This window comes from Sminthopsis crassicaudata, chromosome 1 (assembly GCF_048593235.1).
Source record: "Sminthopsis crassicaudata isolate SCR6 chromosome 1, ASM4859323v1, whole genome shotgun sequence".
Classification (NCBI taxonomy): Eukaryota; Metazoa; Chordata; class Mammalia; order Dasyuromorphia; family Dasyuridae; genus Sminthopsis; species Sminthopsis crassicaudata.
The window spans coordinates 353,531,146-353,543,211 of NC_133617.1; the positions used below are offsets into that span (position 1 = coordinate 353,531,146).

Genomic DNA, 12,066 nt, shown 5'->3' on the forward strand with positions numbered 1-12,066 from the left:
TGCTAACTGATATAATAACTTGCCTGTCTCCTGCCTGCTCCAACTAGACTATGAATCCTTTAAAGGAAGGTGCCATGTCTAACATTTCTTTTTATCTCTCAAAGTTTCCAAGACAGAGTGAGTTATTGATTATATTTGTTATTATTGCTTGCTGATCATGATTGAAAGAAGCATATGAATGCAATTAGGAGATAGCTCTAAAAGACATCCGAGTGGACTTTCAGCTCTTCATATATGATTCTGTGAACTGGAAAAGTCCATTATTGAATGTCACTTTTTTTGTTGAAATTATAATGTATGGGAATAAAATTTTTCTATCTAGAAAAGAAGTTGGGGAAAAGTCACTCCTTCAGAGTTAAATATTGTTTGTTTTTCAATAATAAAATCTTACAGTAGTGAAAGATGTTATGTATTATCTAATTTAACTTCTCTCCCAGTATAGAAAAGTCCCCTCACCCCAATACATTCAAAATATTTCCATGCAGGGTATGCTTGAACATTATCAGTGATATGGATCCAATTATTTATTTAAAAAATATGCAACAGTATGCTGGTAAATGTTTACCAACTGGCTCTGAAGAAAAGGTATGAACAGCACACTTTTATGTTAAATCTTTATTATTCACATTTTCTTCATTACTTTCTTAACTCTAGGATGATCAGTAAAACAATAAATCAACCCTTGATTTACAGCTTTGCCACTTTGTGAAGTGTCAGTGCTCTCATGAAACATTCAACAATGGTTCTGACAAGTTAGTTTGAGCTGGCTTCAGCCCATCTTTGATTTTGTCCCATTGTTGAACTACTCCAGCAACTATAAAGTTCTTTCCTTTGTTAAACTGAAATTTTCTCCAGATATCTTCCACTTCTTGATCCTATTTGTGCCCTGAGGAACAATCCAGAGCACCACTGACTCTCTCTTCTATACAACAGCTCTTCAAATGTTTGAAGATAACTATCAAGTCTCTCCTTAACCAAATACACTCCAGGATAAATAGCTCCTATTTCTTCAATTATTCTTCATGTGGAAATTTGTTGACAGGAGTGGTATCATATTTTGGAAGAAAACCCCCTTTCTGGATGGTTGAATTTCAAGCTATGGTTCTTTGATAACTCCTACACACAGTAACAATAAATCACCCAATTGCATTTCCCCCAATATCTAAGATATGATTAGATAATACTTGTGAGCCCTGGGGAATTCTTCAAACATTGTATGCCTCAGGTTCAGTCAGACATTTAACTAAATCTTTCATGATATCCTGGTGTACAGATGGAGAGATGTGTGCTGAATAATAGCTCAGTTAGGTGGATTTGGACATTTTGAACATTTGTCTCCAAGAGTGCTTATTAATAAAATGATGTGAATTTATCATTGAGTGGGGTGGGGGTGAGCTTCAAGATTATAACACAAACTTTGAAGTACCATATAGATTATTATGTGCTACAATGAGATATGTATTCTACTGTAATTTTTTCTTACAATTGAGGGAAGAGGTTTATCAATTAGCTTTGTATTGTATAGTGTCTAACATGGTAATATATTTACATTAGATGTTCCACAAAAATATTTTCCTGCAAGAAGGCAGAGAATAGATAGGGAGGAAGATGGTTAAGTAACAAGAACTAGCCATGTGGTAAATTAGAATATACTAGCAGTACATATTATCTTTCTTTTAAAATAGCAAACTTGAGGGTTAGGACATTGTTTATAAACATGTAGATTTACTGATATAATATGAATGAATTACATACGTACCTTAAAAGTGGCCAGTGAATTCATTCTTGGTAACTTGTTAAATTATATTTTAAATTGAACAGGAACCTTCATAATGATATAATGGGGGTAGGGGGAGAATTAGAATTAGACCTGTGTAGCCTGAAGTATTAAATCCTTTTGTTAAAGGAAGAATTATTGGTTAATATGGTAATCATCTGCTAATTTTTCTGTTCCAGAAATTTGGATTTAGAAAATATCTCTCCCATCCATTAGCTTATAGTTTTAATAAAAATGTAATAATCTATAATTAAATTTGTATGTGTTCTTTTCTTAAAGTAGGGCATACCTATAAAACAGATACTTAATGTCTATATGTATATTTTCAGAATTCTGAGATGCAGTACTATGTAGGAAGAATTACACTGTACTCTCCATTAGAAGGTGTGGCTTTTAATCCTAACTCTCTGCCTCCCTCAATGTTCTTGCACTCATACCCAATTATTATTATTATTATTATTATTATTATTAATGATATATCATCATCATTAATAAATTTTATGATATTGGTAAAAATTATACTAGATAACTTGTAAGCTCTTATTATTTAATGAACCATACTACATGATGGTTGTGTGAAGTTAGCCAGAATTACTGTGTCTATTTAAAGGTGAGAATATGTGGCAGTGGATAAGCTCCTTGTCTAAGTCCAAAAGTAAGAAGGAGAATGAGAGGCACTAACTTCAGAAGTTCCCCTATTTCCTCATGTTCTCTGAGAGTTAGAGATCTCATCCATCAACCATGTTTTTCAAAGGCTTACTGATCTTCCACAGGCTACCATGAATGAGAAAATTAAAAAACCTGAATTCTAATTAATAACTGGCTATTAATATAATATAAAATAACACCTTCTCTTAGGGCAAAAAGTCTTCATTTCTTTGGGCCTCCTGCAAAGTAAATCAATTGAATTTAATGACCTCTAAGTCCATTCCAGCACTGAAATTCTGTGATTCCATGAATGACGGTATACAAAAAGAATGTATACTTTCTAGTCAGAGGCCTTTGGAATTTTTGAGGAACCCTTAACCTGGGGCTTCTTCTACTTATATCATAATATATTTTAACTAAAATTGCACCTCTGAAAATTTCCATTTGAACACATTCTTTTAGGTGCTGTCGCTTTAGGGGTTATGTGATTTAAGCTGTGCAATAATATACATTGAACATAGTAAATCAGAATATGAACAATTATTTCTAATGCTTTGTGCTTTTCTCTGATAGGAGTCAAGCCATGGTCTAATATAATGGAGATCTTGGAAGAAAAAGATGGGGTTGACACCGAGCTGCTGGTTTATGCCATGACTTTAGTAAATAAGGTTGGTATACAATGAGAATAAAATTCCAGTAGGACAGGAGCCAAACCAGATAAATCTTTCCACTGTGATAAGAACACAGGGTCAATATATCATACTTTTTTATTTTTTCCTTCATTCAACAAACATTTATTAAGAATCTAAATCTATGAAATTCTTCTACCTCCTTGTGCTAGGCTCTGAAGCATATGCAATGTTTAAATGGTGCTTTCTCTGCTCTTGTAGGACTTAATTTAGTATCTAAAGAAGAAACATAAAGCCAGAAAAATACACTACCTGTTATAATACAATGAGTACATGGATATGAGATGCTATGAAGTCAAGAGAGGAAGAAACCATTTCTAGATGATGGGAGAAGGAATAGTTACAAATTAGGAAAGGCTTTATTTGAGCTGGGCCTTGTGGGATCGCTAACATGTAAGCAGGAACAGAAACAAGAGTAGGGAAATTCAAGGAAAAACTTGGATTAATTGTTTGCCTTCTAATAGATGGCCTGAGAAAAGACATATAACATAATATATAATACATTATGATATGTTAAGTGGTAACACATCATGATATGATATGATTGATATGACATGGTATGATGAATTGCACATAAGAGTGAGTATAGTACAATTAATAAATCGTGAAACAATGTCCTTTGGGCTAAATGTCAGGCTGCTTTTATATGGTCTGTAGCTAAGAAGTATTTTTACATTTTGAGATAAAGTTTTGTTGTATTTTAAAATATAAACACCTTTCTCAGTGACTTAGCAAGTCACTTATTCTCTAAGTGCTCCTATGCATTTCTTTTTTTCCCCTGAGGCAATTGGCGGTAAGTGACTTGCCTAAGGTCATATAGCTAGGAAGTATTGAATGTCTGAGAGTGGATTTGAACTCAGATTCTCCTGACTTCAAGGCCAGCACTCTATCCACCGTGCATCTATATGCCCCATCCTGTGCAATTCTTTAAGAATATATGACAAAAAAATACATACTATACACAACAATATTGTATATTAATTAATATTTGTTATCATAACTAATCTGTGTATTACACACACATATACACACATACATAAACACTTTAAATGGGTGGCTGAAAAGATTAGTGATAGTTCATTTATGTGAGAGAGAATAATTGGGGACCCTAAGTACTGCCCTGATTTCTCCCCTTTCCCCCATGAGAATAATTTGGAGGAAAGTCTCAAATGTGTTGAATTTATCTTCTATGAAAGATTTAGGGAAAGACAATGACAAGAATAACACAGGATAAAATATTAATGCCATCTAGGCATCTAGTGTAATCTAGGGTTCATCAGAGTATCTATTGATTTCCTCTAAAATGAAGTAATGATTGTAATAAGTTTTAATTGCCTTGAATACTAAAATCATACTGTTGAAAAGAATTTTCCTTAAAAATAGAAACTTGCAACATATCCCTAGGAAATGCTATGAGACCTAGGAAAACTTTAAGAATATTTTACTTTTTCTTGTGTAATAAATGCTGACTTTGAAATTGTATATCTAATATAAGAAAAACATTTTGTATTCTTCCCTTTTCTCCGCTCTAATTTATAATTGCCACCAGGAATTCTATGCTTCCACTTTGCCTCCTCTTTTACATACTCTATTAAATTCTTCATTTATAAATCCAAAGATGCCCTTTGACTATTGGACCACATTCTGACCTGGAACCCAACTAGGTCTCAGGATGGGGACAGGTTTTAACCTCAGGTACTTAAGCTCATTTATCTTCCTATCTTAACAGGAATCATCACTGTGGAATTCTCCATATTAGACAGCTTTTAAAACTTATACATAAATTACTTCACCCCTAAAGAAAAGAAAATGAAATTAATTCAGGAAGAGAGTAGAAAGATATTATGATCAGATGATATGAGATTTTCTTTTTCATGACTTCTTTCTAAATTCAAAAGTTTATCTTCATTTCAAATTAAAATGCTTGTTGGTCTCTATTTTAAATTTGACTTTTTGTTCCAAACCATGGCACAGAAAATAGTGGAGGCATAATAGGTAGTACAATGGATAGAACACAGGACTTGTAGCAAGGAAGAACTGAGTAAATCTTGCTTCAGATATTCCCTAGTTGGGTGGTCTTGGCAAGACATTTAATCATTTTCTGACTCAGTTTTCTGATCTATAAATTGAAAATGAAAACAATGAGGACGAAATAAGTTAATATAAGTAAAATGCTTTATAAATTTTAATGTGCTATATAAATGCTATCAGTAATAACTGCAGCAGCAGCAACAACAGTAACAGTAGCCACAATGATATATGGTTTCACATAGCTATCTATCCATGATCCCCATTCCTAGATTATAATATCTCTCCATTTTCTTCTTCTTTGATACTTTCTAACTTTCATAAAGGGAAATCAGGAAACCCAAGATGATACTAATATTGTCCTTGTAATATTGTGTCTGATCCTAGTGGTGGAGAAATCATGCTTTAAAAGATGACATTCACAAGCTATATACATATATGAAGATATGTATCTATGTGTACTTGGCTCCATCTCACCATTCTGAAGTCAGCCCCATTTAATCTCTTCTTCCCCCTCATCTAGATTAGGATACAGTCTCCTCACTTGTCCATCTATCTATCCTTCAAATAATTGCTAAAATAATTTTTATTAGTGCTTAATATTGATTGCAGTTCTTACATACTCAAAAATATTTAGTGTATTCCCTTTGCCTAAAGGGTAAACTACAAATTCTTTATCCCAATGCAGTAAACTCTCTAAAATCTGCTCTTAACTTTCCCTTTTAGTCTTACTTGATTAAGACTGCTTCTAGGTGTTTGGTGTTCAAACTGAACCGAATTATTGCTCTAGTCTTGTTCTGCCCCCTACTGCCTCTGTCTATTTGTGCAAATAGTCACAGTACCTGGACCACATTCTCTCTTCATCTCCACCTGCTAAAATTTTTCTCTTCCTTCAAAAACCCATCTTCCCAAAAAAGTCTTCTTACACCTAACCTAAAAACTACTGCTCTCTTTAACATTTTTATAGCAATATGTTTGAATGGCTCTTAATATGTTGCCATGTCTATTAAATTGGCAGTTTCTTAAAAACAAAAACTGGATTATTTTGTTCATTTTCATATTCTTATTATCTAGCATAGTGACTTGCTCAGAATATGTGCTTCATGGCACCTCTGACACTAGCTATGTGATAGTTGGCAAGTTACAACCTCTCTGAGCTTGGATTTTTTCATCTGAAATATGGAGTTGATTATACATAGTAGCCCAGAAGTCATAGTGCAGTTTTAAGCTTTCATAACTTACTGGCTTACATAGCTCAAAAGTACACTAACTTTTAGAACATTTTGTGCATGTAGTACCTTCTGTCTACATTGTTGTGAGGCTTCAAATGATATAATTTAAAGCACTTTATAGATCTTTACATACTATATAAATATCAGTTTTTATTATCATTATTATCATCATTTTTTATCATGTGTTGTGTTGAACAAATTGTTTTTTCCTGCCACTTTTTAAATGTTTTTTTCTAAGTCAAGTTCATTTTTTTCTTCAAAGTCACTGAAGTGTTACATGCTTGCGCTCTCTCTCTCTCTCTCTCTCTCTCTCTCTCTCTCTCTCTCTCTCTCTCTCTCTCTCTCTCTCTCTCTCTTCTCTCTCTCTCTCTCTCCCTCTCCCTCTGTCTGTCTCTCTGTCTCTCTGTCTCTGTCTCTCTGTCTCTCTCTCTCTGTGTCTCTGTCTCTGTCTCTCTCTCTCTCTCTCTCTCTCTCTCTCTCTCTCTCTCTCTCTCTCTCTCTCTCTCTCTCTGTGTGTGTGTGTGTGTGTGTGTGTTTGAAAAAGGGATGGGAGATTTTCAAATATTTCACCCCAAGTTGTGAATTGTGCAGTTGCCTTTCTCAATCAGTCCAGAAAAAGGGCATCAACATTGTGACTTTTAAGTTTAAAGAAGGGAGGGCCAGTGCTGGTTGGTGGTTGATGAGAGAAGAACAAAGGAAACTAGTGAGGGGAAAGAAGAGGAAAGAGCAATGAGGGTCAGACAGGTTTTGTGTCTCTCCCTCCTATTTCTTCTGAGAACAAACTATTGCCATTGAGGGAAGGAGTTTCAAGCCTCTTCTTCAAGCAGTCAGCACTAAAGGCAAAGCCACAATATTTACAAGAAGAGAGATGAGATGAGATTTTTGGTATTGGGGAATATATATTTATAATCATATACATATATACGTTCATATGCATATATAAGGGGAGCTTCAATTTTTAACAAGGAGCTGACATAAGTACATGAATAAACATATAAAATATAGAATATATACTAAATCAATATAATTTTGGTGTGGGAGAATACCAGTAATGAAAAGATCAGAAAAAGCTTCATTAGAAGTTAGAAATTGAGCTGAGTTTTGAAAGAGAGCATTCTAGACATGGGGGTCAGCCAGGACAAAGGCATGTAGATGAAAAGAGGAATATTGGATTTTAAGGACAAGAAGTAGGGTCAGCATATTTGTATCTAGAGAGTGTGGAGGGAAGTGTCATGTAAGAAAATTAAAAAGGTAGGAAGGCACTAGTTGTGAAGTGTTTTAAATGTCAAATACATGAACTTTTATTGGATCCTAGAGATAATAAAGAGTCAAAGAGGCTTATTGAAAGAAGAAAAGGAGAGAAACAAGTACTTAATCAAGTGCCTTGTATGTGCTAGGTTCTGTGCTTAGCACCTTACAAATTTTATCTTATTTGATCCTTACAATAAATCTGTAAGGTAAGTCATCCCTATTTTACAATTAAGGAAACTGAGATGGAATCTCAAACACTTGCTAGCTGTGTGATCCTGGGCAAGTCACTTTACTCTGTTTACTTCAGTATCCTCATTTGTAAAAATAAGCTGGAGAAGAAAATGTCAAAACTCCTCCAGTATTTTTGTGAAGAAAATCCAAATGGAGTCATGAAGAGTCAAATACAACTGAACCACAAAAACTTGTGCTCAGCATTTTAATCAATTGTATATTTGCTTGGTTTTAATAATTTAAAGATCACTGTCTTGGCATTTTTCTATGCAAGAAAGTATGTATTTCTTTCAGAATGTAAATGTGAAACTAAAATTTGGGAGGGCCTGATAGTGTTTTTAATTCATCTCATACTCTACCTTTGATTCAATTTTAAATAAAAATCTTAATTATTTTTATTCTGATTTTAACATACACCAAAAAAATGGGTATTTCTATATATTTTATATCACTTTAAGATTTACAAATAACTTTAAAACCTCAAAAGAGTAAAAGAAGATTGTTTTTTGAATGTCCTTTTCCATAAGGAAACTAAGTTTCAGTAAGAATACATGACTTCTATATGATTACTTAGTATGAAATAGATATTCTAATGATTCAGTGGATGAATAGAAGTTATCAGTTGGATTTCTTATTTTTGTTGCTGCTCTAAATTGTTTTATTTTCACATTCTAAGTTGTATAGATCAGAAAAGTCTCTGTTGAATTTTAATAAAAAAAAATAATGATGATAATTTGACCGAAAAAAGGAAAAAAAATGAGAGAAATTTAGAGGGATTTATTGCCCTAAATCTGGTTTTTATACATTTTTAAAGCAGTTTGCTCAAATGAGTTCATGGTTTTTAATCCAATTTTCTCTGCTTTGATAATGCTGTTCACTTTGTTTTGATTGGGATTAAGGATTGCCATGTTTAAAAAAAAAAGAAGAAGAAAAAACTTGTTAGGAAATCTTTTTGCCAGATCTGCTTCTCATGGCAGATTTGTTGAAATCTTTTAAAACTATGAATGCTTTTTCTCTCCTCAGACTCTATCAGGTTTGCCAGATCAAGATGCGTTCTATGATGTGGTAGATTGTCTGGAGGAGCTCGGCATTGAAGCTATTTCTCAGAGACATTTGAACAAGAAAGGCACAGACTTAGATTTGGTAGAACAATTTAATATCTATGAGGTAAGTTTGCCCTTAGTTATCCATATGCTAACTTTAAAAATTGGAAGGAATACATAACTTAGGGAAAACTTTGCTGGTTATTTCTCCTGTTCTTTTAATGTAATTTTGTCACTTCCCAAACTTCTATGATTCATAGACCAATTCCTCCACACCTTTCTATATTCTTGTCTGAGATCATACTTTACAAAGATTATACTTATTTTTGTTCTTGAACACTTTGGGATCAATAGTGTGTCATTCGGGTTGTCCATCTGTTTTCTCTCATTCTCAGAATATGACCAACACATTTTCTTTTTGTCATTATATTTGTTCTGCTCAGTGATATTTTTATGTCATTTATTGCCCATGAAAATAATAGCACAATAATAATAAGATAATAATTTAAATAGTCTTTCTTAACCCTTTGTTTCTATTCTCTAACTATTCTAATAGGCAATTAGAGACATAAGTGGATCTTAACATAGACTTATCCAAGGAGTTGCATTCAAAATTAATTGAGTTTTGATGATTTTGTTTGGGGTTTTTCCCTCTTTAGTTTAAGAAGTTGTTTCTCCCCTTATATCCAATAAGGAAGTAGTTTTTCCAATTCAGATTCCCTCATAGAAACAATCTTAAATTTCATTAACAAGCCTGGTGGTATGTTCTGAAATCATCATAACAACTGATGATTCTTAGATAATTTAATGGTTAGGAAACTATCAAATTGAATTATAATATCTAAGGGATTAGTCTGCATTGTTAATTTATGATTTCTCAAATCCATAGGATCTGAGATGTTATCCTTATAGGGAACTGCTAATGTGTGAACACATTGCACTTTGAAGAGCCAGACCTACCTATGTGGAAAAAAAGACAAACAGGAAGCTATATATACTTATGTTGAAGCCAGACTCCTGCTTTCCCATAGTCCTTCACTTCTCATCCTAACTTCACTGTAGCTAGACACCATAATGGAAAGAACTCTGGCCCTAGGGTCAGAAAGGCCTGAGTTCAAATATGGTTTCAGTAAATCTTTAGGAGTTGCCTGAGGGATAAAGGTGTTAAATAATTTGCTCCAAATCACATACTTTGCCAGGTGGCTGAATGGGAAATAGGAGGGAAGTTTCAATTATTTAGACACTATAGAGTTCATTCTCTAATATCTGGCAATCTTCCAAGCAGATAATATTAAATTTAGAGAGGAAGTAAAAAGCTATAGCTTTTTGTAATGACTTCTTCATTCTGGTATGTTCCAGGTTAAGTACTGTGCATGGTGCTCAGGCTCATGGTCTTGGGGTTAAGAGAAAATATATCTATTTAGTTTTGGAAATGACAGTTACTTTATACATTTTTACAGCTTCTATTTCACTAATACTATTGCAATTGATGAAAATTAAGATGATAATCTTAGCTCTATCATTTGGTTAATTTTTTTTCAGTTTGTCTTAAATCTAGTTCTTTTTGATAAAATAATTTATGGGTTTCCCAGTCTGTTCTATATGAAGATATAGGAAGAACTTAAAAGTTGTTGAGCCAGGGTAAAGCCTATTGATAGAGAAAATGAGAACTTAAATGAAGCAAAATTTAAAAAAGTTATGCAGACAAAAATCCTAGTTATCAGGCTCCAAAGAATATTCTTTACTGAAGTATTAGATACCTATGTAACTTCCCTAATTTTTAACTATCAAAGAAGTAAAACTTACTGCTATCGAATGGGTGGAAACATTTTGAATATCAGATACCTTCTAAAGTCAAAATAAAATATTTAGGGCCAATAAGAAAACTTAAAAATAATAAACCTTTAAGTCTTACGAAGTTCTCTCCTCACAAGACCCCTATAAGGCAGGCAAGTATTATTATTCCCATTTATATGTAAGGATTCAGATTCAAAGTTATTAAATGTCAGTCACGATTCAAATCCAATTTTCCTAAGTGTGAGATATTCTACAAGCCAGTGGAATCACCTTCAAATAGAAAAGGGGTCATTAAAATTATAACAAGGATTCCTATAGGATGCATTTGATAAATATTAACATTACCTATGTTCTAATGTATTTTTATTTTTATTGTTGAATATTGCCCAGTTATATTTTACTTCTACTTCTAGCTGTACTCAGGAATATTGCGGGGGCAACATTCACCATGTATTTGCCACTGCTGTTGTATTCCACGTTCCTTTTAAAATCTCAACAATGACTTTGAATTGATGCCTTTCCCTTTTTTTTTTTCCTTCTTTAGATGACTTTGAGGCACGAAGATGGTGATGAGAATGCTGAACCTCCCCCCAATGGACGGAAAGACCGGCGAAGGGCTAGTCTGGGTTCAAGTGAACATCGGGGATTAAATCGAAGAAGGAGCCGGAGACACTCAGTTCAGAATGTTAAAAGCACTTTATCAGCTCCTACTAGTCCCTGTAACCAACCAGCTCCTAGCTTCAAACTCAGCCAAAGTCATCCTGTTGGAGATCTCAGTGAAAAGTAAGTCCATTTATCCAAAGTTCTGCTTTCCCTCAAATGGTGACTCTCTGATGGCCAAAGGGAGAAAAGGGAGAGATCCCAACTAAGTCATCTCATACCCTTTCTGACTCTGATTCTAGTTCAGGAATTCCTACCTCCTCTCTCATGTAGATCTTTATCTAAAGTAAATCAAGAGCAGAATCTCTTTGTGAAGCTGTCCAAGGCAGACAAGACTGCTTATTCAGGTGTGGGATGTAAGAGTCCTCATCTCACCAGCCTGAAGCATTTCTTGATTTTGTCCGTAATAACTTTCTTTATTATTTGCCTTGTGGTACTTTTGTCAAATGGGATAGAGTTGGTACTTCTAGTCTCCAAGCTAATAAGAGGCGATTGAAAAACAATTTTCATATACTTTGGAAGAAAACTTCAGGACAAGATCTAAAGTCTCTGGTGATTTTAGCTTAGTGGGTCATGAGGGAGAATTTCTCTTTGTGAGAAATACAAAACTCCACAAGTCTGTGAGAAATTACAGATGCTAAAGGGGAGTAGGGCAGAGAAATGAACTTAAAATAGATATTTTAGAAACTATAGGTAGTTCAGAAAAGCAG

The 12,066-nt window shown here is 33.7% G+C and overlaps 1 protein-coding gene across 1 annotated transcript in view; it reads left to right on the plus strand.

Moving 5' to 3' along the window:
- The window catches only part of FHOD3 (formin homology 2 domain containing 3), a 630,786-nt gene that overhangs the window by 422,966 nt on the left and 195,754 nt on the right, over positions 1-12,066 (plus strand). The window contains 3 exon segments of the mRNA XM_074279229.1: positions 2,999-3,093; positions 8,880-9,023; positions 11,241-11,479. Of these exon segments, the coding sequence (XP_074135330.1) occupies positions 2,999-3,093; positions 8,880-9,023; positions 11,241-11,479 (478 nt within the window).